The following is an 18,869-nucleotide window of genomic DNA, read 5'->3' on the forward strand; positions in this document are numbered from 1 at the left end:
GGGCTCTGTTCTCTGTTCTTGTTCTATAAATGGCAAACGGTCTGACTTCTGCTATTGGTGTTAGCATGTCATCAAGCGTGGAATGGGTAAGGCTGAAGTTTTTCCCTGCAACTTCTGTAACTCGTTTTTCACTCCAGTTGATGGGCAGGAATCCTGGTTTGTGTTGGTGATCTTGATGTGTGTTATGTGGTAAATAGTGCTTAGAGGTAAACAAGAAAAATAATCCACACTCTGTGTAATCCAGATTTTTAAATAAGAAAGATACTGGTACAGTGTTGGGGTTGTGGTATGACGAAGAGGGTTGGACACAGAGAGAAGAGGGCATTGCTAACTGGTGCGTGACCTTTTACAAAAGTCGCATTGAAGCTTGGGAACTGGAGGGTGGCAAAGATGATAGTCATTCTAAACAGGGGTTTGTGGGAATTTTGAACTAGTAAGACAGACCTATGTACAAGGAAAACAGAAACTGTAATAAAGAATTAGTAGAAACATGGATACATGATATCATGAGAGAGTATAAACTTGGTGTTTTAATGGTGTCATGTCTTAAAAGTCCACAGGAGTGTGGAGAAGGTCTGTTGTAACACTGTTTGTATGTGTGAAAGGCATTTGGCAGGTTTTTGTGCCAAAGGCTTTTAAGGACTGTGGGTTGAGTGATCCCATGGAATGAGAGGGAAGCCCTTTACATGCTTGAGGATGGGGGAACAAGAGTAAAAGGTTAAATTTTACAGGAGTTTCACAGGGAGCAATGCTGGGAGCCATGACGTTCAGTGTTCTTGTGTTCTGTTTTGGAAAGGCGGTGGATTCGTGCAGGGAAGTTTGTCTGTACTAACTTATTCCGACTAGTAAGGATGAGGACAGACTGATGGGTTGATAGACGGTAATTTCAGTCTGGCTGAATGTGAAATGAAGCATTCATTGACTAACCCTTTTGATGTGCTTTTCTCAAAGGCAGCGATCTGCAGTGGCGATGGCAAAAGGAGGTGTTGAGGAATAGTCAGTAAAATCAAGCTGTATGTCCCCAGTGCTGGGTATCACTCCTGCGGGTTCTGGGGATTCTTAAAAATGGAATTGCTGACCTGTGTGGCCGTGGGTTACGCCCATGGCTATAGACCGCCTTTGCTGTTGGGCAGTGGGAGGTAACGTGTGAATTCAGGTGTTACAAAGGGTTGCAGGAATGATGTGAGGAACTGTAGCTGATTCCAGCTGTGCTGGACACGTAAGTCTGATACTGTGAGAAAGGTTTGAGCCTTGTGAGGAACCTGGCAGGATGGAGAAGAGTTGTCCTGAGGTTTTGAGGGAGGAATGAACGTCTCGCAACTGCAGGTTCAGTGAAGAAGTCATAGGGTGCGTAGCTTTGGCTGCCATCGTGGGCTTTAATGTCTAAAACCTTTTGTCAGGATCCTGCACAGAGGTTTTTAAAAACCCGAGCCCTCGTGAATGGGAGATGGGAGGATCCCCCTGAGGTTTGATGACTAATTGTGAGTTAGGAACAACTAATCCCTCCTACAGTGGAGGACCACCTCTGTTCTGACTGTAGCGATTGTGTGTCCCAGCACATTCCTAATGTACCTGGAAAAATGAGCATGCTTTACTGGCGATGAAATCATTCAAAGTAGTCAGAAACTGGAGGGGGGAAAAAAGGCTGTTGAGTGCAGTGTGGTAGGCAGCTCGCCCAGGGGCTGCAGCGGCTCTGCTGGAGGTAAAGGTGCGCCAGGACTCCCCTGGCTGCAGGGTGGGATGTAGTGCCCAGGAGCGCACCTGGAAGAGCCTTATGGTGATGGGGTTAGAGCTGAGTGAGCAGTGCTGGTCCCTGCTCCCCATGGGGGCAATATGGCCTGGTGCTGCATTTCTGGACAGGAATGGGAACACAACCGCCTGGCCCTGGGGTGCTCCAGCGAGCTGATGCTCTGCTGGTCACGTGGTGGTTTTAGCGTAATACCAAATCCCAGCAAAGAGCTTGGGTGTGGGAATACGAAGGAGTTATCCCTTACGTGAATACTGATGCTTGTGCCAGACTCGGGTCACCCCAGGACTGCGCAGGTGCTGATCTTAATCACAGAGAGATGGCAGCAGCGTGAGTGCAGCTGTACTGGGGGAAGTGGGTCAACTGGGCACCTTCCTGCCCCCGAGTCAGCACTTGTGACTGCAGAACGCTGCTTCTTGGCCCCTTAAACACCTACACAAATAGCTCATGGTGCTGGAAAGCTCAAATACCTAGCATCTGCACTGGGAGCTGGTCATGAAGCAGCTAGAAAAGGCACCCAGGTGTTCCTCTGGTTCTTTGAAGCAGCAGTTCTCTGCGGAAGGCTGACTTTAGGCAGCAGGGGCAGGCGGTGTGCCCTGGGGCAGCAGGTGCCTGGCCCCGCAAATGGCTCAGCTTGCTGCAGGCACAGGCAGCTTCTTACTCAGGACAGGGTTTTGAACAGAGCAAAAATCTACCTTTGGGCAGGAGGAAAAAATAGAAACAAAACCAGACGTTTCTCTAGGTTGTAAATTTTTTATTTTTTTTAATGATGGCTGTTGGAAGTTGCTCAAAGGTTTGGGCTGTCACAGTCCCAGAAGAGATGGCAGCGTACAATGAGTTCGATGTGCCATGTGGCTGTGGCGTTTGTAGTGTGCATTCTACCACATATATAGTACACATAGCAATGTACGGAGTAGCATGTGGAGGGGTGTGTGTCTAATTAGTAGCTCCGATTTCATTTGGTCCTTTGCACTCCTTCACCCATCATGAGATGTTATCATGTATTCTTCACTAAAATTCAAAGTTTTGCATCTACTAGCTTCTCACTTATTTTGTAATATGTGTGTAATATCTTTATGTTTAAACACAAACAGCTTGGCTATGGAAATCAATTATGGAGGACAAAATACAGTTTGGGACCACGTGTTATGCAGTGCTAGTGGGCTTTGCTAGAAATGTCTATTTGTCTATCCTGCTTCACGTAGCAATATTGGAGCACTATTTAGAAATCCAGAGTGCTAACAATCTTTCTGCTTCTTTGTTCCTCATCATTGTAATTAGGAATATTTTTAGCATGTTTTTCATCCTTGGGTTTTTTTTTCATAGCTGACATTATAAAGCTGTACTTTTTCTATACTAACTGGACATTCTGTGAAATGCACTTCCATTCCACTGAATAAAATTCAGTTATAGGCAGGGGGCTTACACTAATCACCTATTCCTTACCGTGAACATGCAAAGCAGTTCATATGCCTACATGAATGGCACTTCTGTACAGGGCTAGACTTCACCATTGCATTGCAAGAAACTCTTCTTCCACTCTTAACGTGGCAGAAATATCAGCATCAACAACAAAATGCACTAAGTTTGGGATTAGGACATAACATCCTAAACCGTTCACAACTGTAAGAGGGATAAGCAGAAGCTACTGTTGTAGGAAGAGAGCTGTGAGAAGTTACTAGCCAGAAGTTCAGATATTTATCTAGCCTTTACCTGATTTTTATGTCTGTGTCAAATGCAGCTAGTGATGAACTCATTCTACTGCGTGGCATGCTTCCTTTGGTCTTTGCCAAATATTTGCCTGTGAAGAAGTGAGCAAAACCAAAAAAACTTCGAAGGCATACAATGTTTATAACATCTACAGGGATTGGATTTAGTTTTATAAACAGGCCTAATTCTTACTGTATCTTGACTATTTCAGCAAAATATAAGGACGATCTCACTCCAAACAAACATTTCCATTCTTCTGAAACCCAACATATAAATTCCACAATCTAATTATACATGCCACATAACAACAATTCATCTTTTCTCAGCATCTTAACGGGGGCAGAGTGCAGTCTACGTCTGTACGTATTTCTCAGTATATTGGTTCATTGTTTCTTGCTGACGGGAGCTTAACACAATGTATGATGTATTTAAATACTTCTTTTCATGAATGGCTCCCAAAACAAAAACATGTATTCCCATGATGGTATTTTAGATCCAATTACTTTGCCTTCAGATTGTCCCAATCTAGGGCTTGATGTTGCTGGGTTAACACTATGGTGTCTGGTTTGGTGCTTCTTGGGCTTCTGCTCTGCACTCATTTACCTCTTTGAGTGCTTAGTGGTTCCTCATGCACTGTGCTGAGTGGCAGCGTTGATTAGTTATGAATGTACAAAACATCTGACCAGCAGGTATTGGAAAATTGTATCCAGGTAATTCCCTGGATTTTGTAATAAACTAAGAAGATCTTTTAGAATGGTTCAGCATCAGAATGTCTTCTGCTTACGATACTGAATTGTTCCTGTTCATAGGTTTCATGATCATAATTCATTTATGAGACAGCTATTAAAAAAATGGTTCTGTTCAGAGGTGGTTTAGCTACACTGGAGAATGCTGGGTTTAACAGAGTGCAGGGAACTGAAGGAAGTTTCCCAGGTCAGTTGAAACCTGTCTTGAAGACTGAGGTTAGAGTGAGCCTGTGGAGGATGGCACACCAAGACTGACACGTGACTTGAGGCAGTAAGAAGGAAAGAGGCTCCACACTGCAAGGCTGCCTGTATTTTTTCCAGTTTTCCTGCTTCTTTCAGTCCCAGGCTGTCCAAAACTTGTAGGTCACTGAAGTAGTTTGGTAGGCTTCTGAATGCATTTGTTTTCTTTTTTTTTTTGTCCATAGTCCTCATCAGATCAATGAGTTGAGGTGTGCAGCGGGCTGTGTCATACCCATTCCTGGACAGGTCTTTTGTAATACACAACATTCTGCTGCACCTCTTTGTTTTTAAACTGGAAGATCGTGTATACCAAGACAAGGATACACAGAGACAAAATGCAAGGGATCACAACTGCGATCGCATTTACAGTGCTAGGCACATCGTTTATTGTCACCATAATATCCACATCGTCGTGGGGGAGGCGTCTGTCTTTGCTTCGTTCAACATCCTTCTGGTTACAGCCCATCCAGTCTTTGAGGATTGACCTGGGGTAGCCTGGCTCCACACTCAGCCTCTGGTTATCGAACTTCCAGTACTCCTTCCCTTTATAAAAGTAGGTATAAACTAGGAGACAAAATAGAGAATATTTTCTCACCACACCATTTCCAACTTGATAAGCTGTGCTTGTGTGAGGACGTGCAGAGAGCCTGAGAGGCTGGCGGTGGGAGCTGCCTGGGCCAACAAAAATTCATCCAGGGCATCCTAAAACCATGGAAAAGTGAAGGTGGATTTGGAGCTAGGATTTAAAGGAGAAGCTGTAACCCTGGCTTGTCACTGCAGTGTTGTTAGTTCTTTCCCCAACTGGAAGAAGAGGAAGAAATCTTCAAATTGGAGAAAGAAATGTGCTGGAAGGAGCCTCTGATGGTCCAACCCCCGGCTCAGAGCATGGCTGCCTTCAAAGTACATCAGGCAGGCTGGAGCCTGTAACAGCGAGCTAGCTACAGGCAGGGAGCTACAAGGAAAATGTAAGTTTCAGCATCCTTGCAATCAGGGCCTGGGAAAACCTGGGTAGGGGCTTTTGTGGCATCAAACCCAGAAAAAGCCCCCTTGTTCCCCCTCCCAGAGCTGGCATTATGCTAATGTGGTCTAGCAGCTGAGGAGGTACCTGGGCTGGGCTGAGGGTCAGGAAGGATCTCACGGCGGGGTGTGACCCTAGGACTTCTGAGCCTTGATTCCTATCTCAGGAAATAAACCACCCCACATCCCACCACCCGACTGCCAAGGCAGACAAGCCATTACCGGTCTGGTGAGTGTAACAACCGCAGATACATACAGCCTTCTTTGCTGATGAAAGCTCCCTGCGGAGCCTTGGGGATTCCTCTCCACACAGTGATGGGCTTTGGGTATCCTGGATCTGTTGCTCTCTTGTCCTCGTTGTACCTCCAGTACCTGTCGCCTTTGAAGAAGTAGGTTTTGCCCACCGGCTCCCAACGCAGAGCCGTATCGATGCCTTCCCGGGGCAGACAGCTTCCCAGGTCCACCAGACTGTGTGGGTAGCCCGGCTCTGCTGTCACTTCTTTAAAAACCCAGTATTTATCTCCTAGAGATGAACGGGGACACACAAAGAACAAACAATTTACCTCAGTAGTAGTTAAATCAATATAAACATAAAATAGCCACAATGAACCACAGCATGCGGAGGGCTTCCAGGCTTTACTGTACTACATGGAAGAGCTGCTCCTCCATTTTAAACCTGAAACCTCCCCATTTAATTTCCTGCTCCTCAGCTTTTGTTTTGGAAGAGATGTTAAACAACCCTGAGCCTTCTCAGGTTCTAATACAGTTTATCAAGCTGAGGGACCGAAGCTGCAGACGTGAATTCAGAAGACCAGGAACAATGTGTGTGGATGCCTGCTGAAGCTTTCCAGCTGCCCCTCCGTGCTCACAGTGCTGTCAGGTTAGAGGATCCTGCCCAGCCACTGGCACAGCGCAGGGAGCGCACGTGGGGCCCAGCATCGGGTGGGAATTTTGTCTCTAGGAGACACTTGTCCAGAAAGGTGGTTTGGGAGAGCCCTGTACCTGGAGAGGCCCTAATGCCCTGCTGAAACGTATTCAAGGAGTAGGCAGGAGACAGCAGGCAGTACTTCCCAGGGAAATGGGAGCTATTTCTTGTTACCACATGGAAGCCAACTTCCACTAATCAATATTAGCTTTACACAGACATTTCCTGGCAAGGCCAGCGCACATCAAACTATGTTTTACGCATTAGCGGCTGCCTGAAGGAGAAGGACAAGGATGCAGCATAACTCTTTTCAGGATCTCATGCCATAAAAGAGGAGTGCAGTGTGAGGCAGGTGGGGTAGGCTGGCACGGAAAGGTACTGTACCTTTGAAGAAAACGAATTTTCCATCAGACCGCTCATAGGCCGCGTCGATCTTTGCAGGGAGGCCTTTCCAGAACTGCTCAATTTGCATGGGATATCCCTCCTGCACTCGGTTGTTGCGCAGACGCCAGAACCAGCGATCCTGAGAAAACCAGAAGCATCTTCAGACTGACTATTTTTATCTTGCCGTCAAATCAGGCTGGGTGCCCAGCAGCAAGCATTACTAACCCCTGCCTAGGCCCCATAACCATTAAAGAAGTCCTGGTTCAGATGACAGCTCCAGCGCAGCCCAACACTGTCTCCAGTGAGGGAAACGCTTCGTGGGGAAGATGGCAGCCAAGAGGGCGAGAAGCTGATTGCTGGCACTGTGAAAAAGGCTGGAAAGGAGAGGAAAAAGGAGCAGGGGGAAGCAAGTCCACAGTTACATGCGTTACGAACTCATTTGCGAGTGACGTCTCTGTGTGTCTCGTCACCAAGGTGTCACACTTGTGCTGGTACAACTGGTGCTCAGCTGTCAGACCCCAAGAGAGCCACACAACCTTAAGGGTACCTGGTGACTGTGTGAAGCACACAGCGTCCAAAGGCACCATGGAATATCCCTTTAGATACAAGATCATTAGTTAACGCCATAGCAGATGCTCATGGATGAGTAAGAGCAGGACAGAGCCTGTGAGACTTCTCCCTGGTACTGCCCCAGCCTTCAACTATTTTCAGTTCAGGCATTTTCTGCCACTGATGTGGTTTGTCCATTTAATGACCTTCAGTATAATCCCTCTCCACATTCACACCCACTGGGCAGAGTGAAAGCCGCAGGTATTATGGGATGGGACCATGGATTTCCATATTCAAGGCACTCTAATGCAGGTTATGAGCAAAGCCGCTCACTCCTCCCCGGCTGCACAGGCAAGGTCAGCTGAAAGGCCCCAACAGCTCCTGGTGGGCCGAGTGTGCCCAAAGCCCAGGATTTGAGCGTGCCACCTCCGGAGGTGAGGAGCCGTACCCCCTGGTTAGGCACTGCTGTTGCTTTCTGGCTTTACAGGGGGCTCCTCTCTGAGCCTGATGGTGCCTGAATTCTCTCTCCACTAGTGCGTCCAGTTCACATTTTGGTCCACTGGCTGCCTGGACATTTTGTGAATCCCATCAGCACTGTTTCCAAATATTACAGAGTCAACCTGCTTATATTTCCTTCTAATACTGCTCACCCATCAGCCTCAGAGGAACAGAGCTATTTCACAGACATTGCAAATCTCACTGTCTTATACTTCTATTAATTTTTTCCAGCAATAAAACCAAAGACAGACTCATGAGTAAGCAGGAATTCTTAGTACCTTGAAAACAAACATTTCTCCTCTGAAGAGAGCAACGGTGTTGAAGTTGCCATCACAGATGTTTGGTTTTGTGCCAGGAGGAGATGGCCTATCACCCAGAGGAGGACTGGGAGGTCTTGGCTGTCTCTCATGTTTTCTTTCCGAAGTGGAGTGAATTCTGCGAACAGGAAGAGTCGGTAAAGGCCTGGTTGGCTCCAGGGGCTCCACAGGAGGACCTAGAAGTGAAAAGAAAAATGTATAGCAAAGTGGAGAAGTTTGGCTTTTCTGTGCTTCCCTCGCAGGTTTTAAAAGGCAACAGGCTGGATGAATAGCATTGCGAGGAATGTACATACTCCTTGTGCAGAGATCATTCCCTAGAAACGGGGAGCAGAACAAGATTCATCCACATGTGAAAGATGTCCCAAAACAGATGAGCGATAGGAACTGAAGAGCAGTATGCTTTTGTAGGTCTTCCCAAGGAAGCTGGAGCTAAAAGGAAGGAGAGCCCATACCAACCATATTCCAAACTGAAATGAAAGGTAATAACCCTAGAAATGTTTAGTAGATCACACACAAAAAAAAAACCCACCACCAAACAAAAGACCAACACAAAAAAAAACAAAAAAACCCAAAGCCAAACTCAAAGCAAAACCAGAAAAAAATCAGAGTGTGAAAACCCATGCTACAATCTAAGGGGAACTGCAGGGCAACCCAGAAATTAGAAAGTAATTACTTTATTACAGTTTGGCCACCAGTCATTGCTTTCAGAACACCACGGGAACGCTGATGAACAGCGGTGACAAGGGGCCATGCTCTCAGTCAGACTGTGCCCCCCACAAGCACAGCTCTCCCCTTCGATCCTTGCCCAGCTCAGCTCCGAGATCCGACAAGGCTGCAGGAATGTCAAGAGTTACAAAAATACAAGTGACCTAGACTTGGAGCAGAGGTCTGCTTTTAAACCAACTCTGCCATAGGGCAATTTCATTAACAGCAACAAAATCTGGACCAAATCTGAGACTCACAGATTTCTCGTTGTTTCTCAGAGAAGGCCACAAGTTAATACCTAATGTAATCAAATGGGATTTGATTATTTATTTGCCTGCATTTCGGTTTCAGTCTCTTCCTGAACAGTGCTTCTGAAGGGGCTACGTAGCCCTGCTACTGCAGGGCAAACCTCCAGGAGCGGCAAACCGGGGGCTTTCACGGCTGCTGAACCAGCCCCGCTGTTTCAAGGGCTCAGGAGCACTGCTGAGGGGCTGCACACCCGCTGGCACTGCTGAACGCTGGCACTGGGCACGGCTCATCCCCCCGGCTGTTACCCTGCGGGGTGACGGCCCTGCCATACCCACCGGAGGGATTTACGAGTAAGGAATTAAGATAGCCACAGGGGCTACACCTGTGGGAGTAGGAAAGGGCTTTTGCAGATAAACATTTTGAACTATGCTACCTAAAATGATGGTTAGGTGCCCACATCCCCATGTCAACTCAGCTATTAAATGTTACATTTTTCAAATAGTTCCTATAATGAATCAGTGCTTAAGACGTCCTGGTAGAGTGACTGCATTAGTGAAAATCATCACAGCTAGTGACAAAGAAGTCATCAGAGAAAACCATCGCATTTAAATGTTAATAAGGCTGTTAATGTTAAGAACCCTGTGTGTAGGTTTAACGTTCAGAAAGTACCATGGATGTTATGTTCAGAAAGTACCACCACCATGATCCAGCCCGACCCCCCGCAGCACCAGGCCAGCCACCTGCAAGTCCTCGGTGAGCCTGGTGCCAAGCATCCAGTGCAGATACAGCACATTTTCCAGATTTCAACCCGCAGAAAATCTCTATAATGCACAACAAATTGTTCCAATGATTAAGCCCTGTCACTGCTAAAGTCCGTGCCTTACCTACTGTCTGAATTTATGCAGCTTTAGAATCAGGGGTTTTTTTCCTTATCTCTAGGATCTCAACATTTAATCATTTACAGATCTTGATGAGGATGCTTTTTAAGTTAGACCAGTTCCTTCTGTCTGTTGCTGCAATGCATTTTGGTTTTAAGATCTTGAGACTTACTCTTACAACTCTTTTCTAAAGCTTTTCAGATGGATTATTATATTTCCTCACAGTGACTTGTCCTCATAACATGATATTTTGTGCCATATGCAATTTTTATTAGCAACTATTTTTATTTACTTTTATTCTAGAACTTTTATAAAAGAATGCAAATAGTGCTAACAGAAATCCTTTAGATGAGGATTCTCTGTTGATAATTAGTCTTGGAAAGTGTCTACATGGAATGGATAAGAATATTACATTGATCCTGTGTATTTCTCATCCCCCTCCATTCAGAGCTGTTCAGTGCCCAGTATCTTAGCAGATCATAATTTTCTTTCGAATAAAATCCCTCAGCTGTGATACTGCTGCCACTAGTGATCTCTGAATTTTCCCCAAATGCTGTGCAGCAAAGTCTCCAGACACAGCCTGTCACAGGAGCCTCAGGGCCGGTCCCCCTCCTTCGCCAGGCAGCACAGGCGCTCCACACTAGTGGTTCAGTTCAGCCCAGGAGCTGCTTTCGAAGAGCTGCCCCACCATTTATAATTTCTGTGCTTTGGTTCCCACTGAAGTTTATGAAACACATTCTTTTTGGACAAGGCTAAACTTGAAGATGCATCTGGAGTGCATCTAGGACATACTGCAGCTGCAAACAGGCATCGCAGGGCACAGCTAGAGCTAATCCACAGTAACCACCCCTTCCCCAAAATGCATACACAGTGGGGGGCCAAGTCCTGTTTTACTTAACATCATCCCTAAGTACTGCTGTATCTACAGATGTGCTATTACCCTTGCTAGCAGCCACAGACACTGTTTGCTAATACAGTCAGAGGCAACTTACTGTGGTGGGAAGCACATGGGCTGTGCAAAGACACCTCCTCCCACAAGCGGCACGCTACCTGGCACTTCTGGTTCAGGCTGGAAAGCTCATGGAGAAAGGATTGAGTTGGTGCAGTGGGAAATGCTGCAGAGGAAAGGATGGGGATGGGAAAGGAGGCCCCAGACAGATCTTACACAAAGAAAGCAGGTTACAGCCCGCCCTGCCCTTGCGGCAGGACAGCAGCCACGTGCAACTCTCTCACGTTCAACTTCAGTGCCCAAAGTCTGCCACAGTCGTCTGCAGATAAAAGGGAAGTTAAAATAGCACCTGCATCCCAGGGGACTGATGTAAAGGTTTTAATTAGCCCAAAGATGCCACTGGAACAGAATGCCGTAAAACTGCAAGGCAGGGGCAGTTGTACACTCTGCGGTCAGAACGATGCAAATCAGTAATGATGCAGGTGAACCAGAGACCTGCATTAACCACATTAACATTTGCTGGAGCAGTGGAAAGAGATCACAAGTTAGGACCAGCAATGCAAGCTGGGCACATACTCGCTGCTTGCAATGGCCAGATCAGTGCTGGCATCCTGCTCCAGAGGGGGCACCTCGCAGGGACAAGGCTTCCCGCACATTTTGCAGGTGATACTGCAACTTGACTGGATGCAGACTTTGTCATTTCACTTAAAATAGTCCTCTAACTATCTTTCCCTCCCAGCCATGGATTTTTCCTTGCTATCTTTTGTTTCTCTTCTCGTTTTTATGCATTCTGGGCCTTCTAATTTATCCTGACTGAAGTCTTTTCTCCTTTTGTGGTTATACAAATTGCATTTTTATTTTTCAGTGCTGCCATTGCTTTGTCACCGAGCAAGGGTCGACTGGCAGCTAAGGTGGAAGGTAATCCTACAGTTATGCACAGGCAAGAAGCAGAGGAGCACACATACAACATGAAAATCCTCAGATCCAAGTGCTAGGAAGGCGGAATTTGGTTTGCAGTTGCCAGACTGGAAAGCAGAAGCACAGCCTGTCCACTGCTGAAGAAAGATGCTGTCTCATAAGACCGAAGCTGCTCCAGAGCACAACCTGGCATAAAACAGAATGAACAGACCCTACAGAGTTTGCCAGTCATTCCTATTTCCAGAATCTCATCACAGTAACCTGCCTCCAAAACAGACAGCTAACAACAGGGTGTAACAGGCTTATCGGCAGCAGAGATGACTGTGCAAACAAAGAGTTACTTAAAGAGATGCTCGCACCTTGGTATGTGTTACAGGAACTGATCACACCCACCACTGACACAACTAACCAGGCAGCATCGCACACAAATCACAGCCTCTGTCACTACGTTTCAAGCAACTTCAGAGAATCAGTCAGAGCAAATCTCATTGAGGAAAATAAAGTGAGAAAGGCTATTGCATGAATCTGCAACCGAGCCTGAGCCCAGTCTCCTAGTTACTGCATGTGATGCCAGCACCGGAGCCGAACCCACCCCCAGGGCTAAACCTGCAGCCGCTTCCAGATGGGAAGCAGGTAAGAAACCTCCTGGAGCTGGAAACCCTGTGTTCTGGGGGAAACAACTTGCTGGGACTTTACAGACAGACATGGTGTGGAGAAGAAGACTTTCTTCCTCTCTGTCACAACCAAAGCAAAGAATGTCAGAAAGCTTTTGGGTCACAGCAGATCACCTTCAGAGTATGACTTCCACCACTGGCACTTAGCCTCCTCCCTTCATGCTTCCTCTGTCGCAGACCATCTGAATACCAAGGTGACCTGTGAAGATAACACAGAGAGAGGAGGCATTTAGGAGCCACTGTGTCGATAGTTGAGGACAAAATATAATTATACTGTCCTCCTGGCTATTGACAGAGTGTTCCCTCAACTGCACAACACCTGCCTGGAGGCTCAGCATCTTGCGCGGCTCAGCACCCGCCAGAGCCAGCCCGTGCGGGCCAGGCTCTCCCAGCCTGGCTGCAGAGGATGCCCTTTGTTTCAGATCAGGGGAGATAACAATCCACCTGCAAACAAAGGCCTCTCTTTTATCTTCTTAATATTCACTCCAAAACTATCATCCAGACTACAGGCAGGCAGTTATGCTTCTGAATAACACACAGGAGTTTTTTGGCTGTGAAAAGCTGAGCTGCCTGCATGTTTCTGCAGGACTGCACCGGCTGTCCAGCTACACAAGGAAGGGCTCCTCAGTTTCAAATCAAAATGTATGATCCAAATGAGCCAGGGCAAGTGAGAGAAACCCACCTGGCTGCTCTGCGGACACCAAGCCAACAGAGAGAGGATTCTATTCATATTAAATGAGCTAGCTGCCAACAAACTGTCTTCAGGACGAGAGACAGTGCACCCACAAGAGCACAGAGCTCAGGAAGGATGCATTTCCCTCGCTCGCTTGGTAAACCTGTCCACAGAGCACTTTGCTTGTCCGGGGACAAACTTCAGCAGTGAAGTAAATTAGCTGTTTCTTTTAATTTGGGTGTTCTTGCCACAGGGCACTATAGTCTGCAGAACAAGCCCCAGCACCCACAGCGTACCCACTGGCTGGACAGCCAAGGCCCTCATGATCATCGCTGGGTGGCAGGAAAGGTTTCTTGAGCCCTTCCTGCACAGACATTCTCCTCCGAATGACCAACTGCCACCCAGGTGACAGAGCATTCACCCAGAAGGCAAGCATCCATAGCTGAAATCCTTGCTCTAAGCCAAAGGGAATGCTCTCCTGGGCTGTGTAATGAGGCAATTCACCTTACGGTTGGGTTCTCTGCTTTGGGTGCAAGAAAACTGTCCAGAATTCCCAGGCTTAGGCAGGCAACTGATGAGAGTTTGGGGGTCTGCAAGATGCTCCAGCTGTGGTGCTTGCAGCCCAGTTCCCCTCTGGAAAAACTTCAAGAAGCCTGACATCTGCTCCACTGCAAAACAGAACATTTTGTTTATACTCAGAAAGATCTGCAGGATGAGAGAAGTATTTCATGCCCGGCCATAATACAAAGCAGCGCTTCTTCATCAGCTGAGGAACCCCCCCAAAAAGAGGTGGGCTCCCCCTCAGCTCCCCCTGTGCCGGGAGGCAGCTGATCAGCATCATCAGCTCGCTCCTCTCACACCCACTGTGTGCAGCCCAGGGCTGAAGGGGGGTGCGGGCGAGTCCCTGTGTCAAGGCAGAGCCCTCCAGGTGCCAGGCGGACCCCAAAGACAGCACCGGGAACCACCCGGCTACTCCCCACCTGTTGTTCAGAGGAATGGGAATGGAGACGTGGCATGTGGCAGGTGGGACTCAGCGGATGCATCAGAGGTGGTGTCTGGTATTTTCTGCTGGGTCCAAGAGTGTGTCTGGACAGGACTGGTGCAAATGAAGGGATGCAACACAGAGAGGGAGTCTGGCAGCTCTGCAGCATGCCAGAGATGTGGCACCAGGGCAGATCCCTCCAGCTCTCTTATTGCCACGCATTTTCCTTCCCCTGCCCTCCTACAAGCACAGCACCGTGGGGCACAGACCCAAAAGTCCCAGATCTTGCAGCTTCTACAGACAAGGTCTTGGAGTTACTCCAGTCCCACGTTCAAGAGGATGTTATCAGAAAACAGTCCTATGCCTCATGTCCACAGGTCCTGCACGACAGCAACGCTTGCTGACGGTCCCACTCACAATGCAGCATCACCATGTAGGCCATTTTACATCAGATCTTTCTGCTGTTTCATCACAAGCCATCTCACACATACTGTAGGTTACAGGGATCTGGGATTGCTCTATGGACCACCACTGGGAAAAGGACAGGGAGGTTATGAAACCTGTGCTCCCCGCACAGAAATAATGATGCCAGCAGAAGGTGCTACTTGCTCATGGACACTGTGCCCTGCCAATAGCCTGTTCCTGGATGTCAGAGCTGGTGTCATCTAGTTCCTTGGCCAGGGGCTGGTGTGGTTTCATGACCACCCTGGACATCAGCCCTCATGGGATGCAGCATGGACACTGACTAGGAGCTCTTCTCTTGAGCTGCAGAAAAGATCTGCGCTGACCTCAGTGAGATTTGGGATGACCCAGATCCTTGAGATTGTCTCCAGGCTTAATGATGGGGTCTATCTTAGAGTGATGAGGACACCTTTCCTTGGTGACCTTAGGCTTTGAAAGGGCCTTGAAGGTAATGGTCTGCCAGCTCCAAGCATCCATGTGGACATGAGTTCTCCCTGCACCTCACATCAGCCCCTCTGCTCCCCAGGCAGAGGACTCACTCCCACACTACTGCAAAAGGGCACCTGGAGCCAGGCGTGAAGGACAGGAGCCCCAGTGCTGGAGGCTGGTCAGCTCAGCTGTGTGACCAGGCCAGGCTGAGCACGTCTCCTCTTTCCACCTGCGCTGCAGCTGCGTGCAGCCCTGGCTCCAACACTAGCCATCATTAAAAAAGGCAGCCAACAGGATCTCCAGGGGGCCTACGGGATGGTATTATTTCCAGTTTAATTCCTTCCTGGGCACGTCACTTAGGGCATGGGCACATAAGTACAGCGGGAGATAGCCTTCTGAAAAAGACAGGTAAAGAACAGTCATGATGCTTTCCTCATCTTGTCACAGGACATGCTACAAGAAGCACCTGCCAGAAGATGGGAATACTGCCAGAAGATGGGAATACTGCCAGAAGATGGGAATAGTGCCGCCTTCCAGCCTACCCTGCCACACAGGGGGAGCTGCTGGCCCTTTCATCATTAGCTCCTACGTGGAAATAACATTTTAAAGGCTGACATTATACTAAGCAGCATGAAGCACAAACAAGTTCACATCACCTACTGCCTCTTAAGCGAGTTTTGAAATAAATCCAGCAGAAAATAACTCAATAATTCAAGAAATCATTATACGACAGATTTAGACACATTTCTGATGGATAAACACAGATACAACATAAAAAGACATTTGAAATGCACCATTCACAAAAGGAGACAATGGACTTAACTTTAGTAGAGCCTCTGTTCTCTGTTCTAGCAACTTCTATGGAATGAAAAATGGGAAGTTTTAATCGAATTTATATTTTTAAAAGGGACGCTACAAGGCAAGGCAGTGGCTCTGGCTCTATGACTTATTTTGCATAGTAGGTTCCTAAATAATATGTATTGAGCACATGCTGCTGCACTGTAGAGGATGTCAAAGCGGCAGAAAGCAAGAGGTTTTGATTTTTGGACAGATGCCCTGGTAGATGGGCTTTTGGGGGGGGGCATTGCCAAGGCACAACAAAGCAGATTGGCACTGTGGAAATAAAACACATTAGTTGAATGTTCCTCTAAAGCTACAAGATGGGTATGGCAGCAGTCCCTCCTCAGTTGTAAGAAGCTCAGATGAAAGTATCTGTTCTCACATTGCCAGTGCCACAGAGAAACCATAACCTGCATTTTCCATCTTCTCTTTGTGAGCCATAAGAGTAAAACTTATTTGTAAGCTAAATTTTAGGTTTTGGAGTGTAACTCTGTGCTACGGGGCGAAATCTCTACTTGGGGAATCAAAATTGCTCCTCCTTCTCTCTGCAGGACTAGTTATCCCTACAGCCACTAACGGCACCCCCAATCCACGCCAGTTCAAAGGCCTCTGATAGAGCCTTGTGTGATTCCATGATAGTCAATCAACTAATACCTAATTACTACCTGCACCAGGCAGCAATTAATTCACACTCCTTTTTTCAAGCCAAGTTAAAATTTTAAGCATATTATACTGCATACAGAGAATCTTAACACAGAGCGTGGCTAAAGTTTAGTATCACTGTATGAGTGAAAAAATAAGTGGAAGTGTAGCAGTGGTGCTGCCAAGCCACAGGCAGCACAGCACCGAGCAATCCTGTCCCAGCTGTGCACCGGTGCCGTGCAGGGCTCTCACAAACTGCCAGGGCCCTGACCAGCATCACCCGGTACCTCCATGCCCACCCAAGGGTCCGGAGCCCCATTTCAGCTCCGCCCTGGGCACTGGGTCCCTGCCCAAGCTGTGCTGGGGAAGTGCTGGTCCCCAGCTCAGCCACAGCTGGTATTTGCGTGAACCACAAGTACGAAGAAGCATGGCTGTCTATTCCTTATCTGCTCCCTTTCCAGAAAAGTAACTGAAAACAGAAGCCACTATTTTTTCTTGATTGCACTTTTACTGTCAGTGACAAATTATTTTTTTCTTTCTGACTAGTCAAAGTTCACAGGAACTAAATTAACATTTCAAAACAGAAACAGTATAATGACATTTTAGCAGCTTTCATAAATGAAAACGTAGGTGTATTATTTAATAAAAGTTCAATACTAACTACCCCAGAACTTTATTTCAAAACCATCCCGAGTCTCTTATTATCCTGAGTATTTGTATATATGCTATGTTAAAGTATGCACAATTAAATGATACCATAGGACAACCGCCAATGCAACTTCATCCTGGCAATGAACAAAAAAAGAGAAATCTTCAGCTGCACTAATGGGAAGAGCCAGTTCCCCCTGGGTGTACTTCAAGCCACCTTATTTTAAATGTTGGACCTTACTTAGATATCTGCCTTACACTGAGGATGAATTGCACTCTACAAGTGCCTGGTTTTTCCCATTGCCCTGACAGGAGCCAGGGAAGCTAGCAAAGAAACAGATTTAGGCATCTACATTTGAACAAGTGAATCTCATTCCAGTCTCAAAAAAACCCAACAAAACCCAGACTCAAACGACACACAGTTTAGACCTCTAAAGTCTTGCTGTACTGCTTTAGAGTGTTACAGGTCTTGGCCCAGATTCTATTAGCAGCAATTTAAAATTCACTGGCAGATCACTGGTGCAAACGTTGACTAGTGTCAGGTCTGCCACCGATCCCAGCAGTAATCCCTTAGAAACACCAGCTTTCCCACTGACAACCATCTTATCAAGTTTTTTTTCAGGTCTAGTTCATACAATATCTGCTCTGCTGCTACAGGGACACAATATCTGACTCCGGCTGTCAAGCAGCTGCAAACGTTGCATGGCTACACAGCACAGTTGCTCTATGCTATATTTATGAAGTAACTTCTCCATCCAACTTATACTTTCCCCAAAGAATGAAATCAGCATTGTTTGACAAAACCTGTTTTCCATGCGCTGTCACAGACTGTGGCCGTTAGCATCTTCTAGCTCAGCCTCCCCTTGGCCGTGGCTCCTAAAACCTGCATTTCCCTCTGCTCCCAGAGTCTCCTCCACCCAGGAATTCTCTGGGGGTCCCTGCCCTCACACCCCAGTACCCGTGATCCCACCACATGGTACCACATCATCGCTAACCCCTTGGTTGTCTGCCATAATCCCTCTGCCTCCTTTTCTCTCTTTCCCTTGAGCCCATCTCTTTGTGGCACATGATTCAGAACAATGCAAATAAGAAGTGTTCCCTAAGAAGATAAAACTTTTTTTTCCTGCCTTCTATATACAGAGAAAAAAAACCTGAGCACATAAATACTTTTTACCTTTCCTTGACGTTCCTTGTTCTTCGCATCCTTCCCCTCTATTTGCACCGGCTGTTCCTAACGGCCAAACCCTGGGCACAGCGACTGCCTGTTGTTCCCTTTCTAGTGCTCCTTGATACTGGGAACAGCGAAGGATGGAGCGGCAGCGAGATCTCAGGGGTCTAGTCACCCTGCCTTGTGCCACCCAGCCAGCCCTCTCGCTGCTCAAGGGCAGTGAAAGGCTCCACATTCGGCCGTGGCAGGACACCCAGCCCAGCAGCAGCATTTGGCGGCCACCTCCTGTGGCTGTAAAAGCCTCACTAGACTCGAGCTCAGTGTAAAGAGATGAGTGGATAGGGCTGCTCACCATAGATTTTCTGAATTCCTTGGAGGTCATCCTGGGGCAGTTTGAAGTTGTGTGTTTCCATGTACTGGTAGAAAGGAGCCATGATAGCACTGGGATCATTGGAGTGTTCCAGCCCCAGCGCGTGACCCAGCTCATGGACCGCGACCAGGAAGAGATCATTCCCTGTG

The 18,869-nt window shown here is 47.3% G+C and overlaps 1 protein-coding gene across 1 annotated transcript in view; it reads right to left on the reverse strand.

Moving 5' to 3' along the window:
- Positions 1-4,604: 4,604 nt before the first annotated feature.
- MMP24 (matrix metallopeptidase 24) overlaps positions 4,605-18,869 on the reverse strand; it is a gene marked incomplete at its 5' end in the record, with an annotated part of 38,545 nt that continues 24,280 nt past the window's right edge. The window contains 5 exons of the mRNA XM_080405680.1: positions 4,605-5,007; positions 5,717-5,983; positions 6,770-6,908; positions 8,095-8,309; positions 18,703-18,864. Coding sequence (XP_080261806.1) covers positions 4,670-5,007; positions 5,717-5,983; positions 6,770-6,908; positions 8,095-8,309; positions 18,703-18,864 — 1,121 coding nt within the window. The 3' untranslated portion in view covers positions 4,605-4,669. The remainder of the gene's footprint in view (positions 5,008-5,716; positions 5,984-6,769; positions 6,909-8,094; positions 8,310-18,702; positions 18,865-18,869) is intronic.

Source organism: Falco punctatus (assembly GCF_963210335.1).
Source record: "Falco punctatus genome assembly, chromosome: 10".
NCBI classification, from domain to species: domain Eukaryota; kingdom Metazoa; phylum Chordata; class Aves; order Falconiformes; family Falconidae; genus Falco; species Falco punctatus.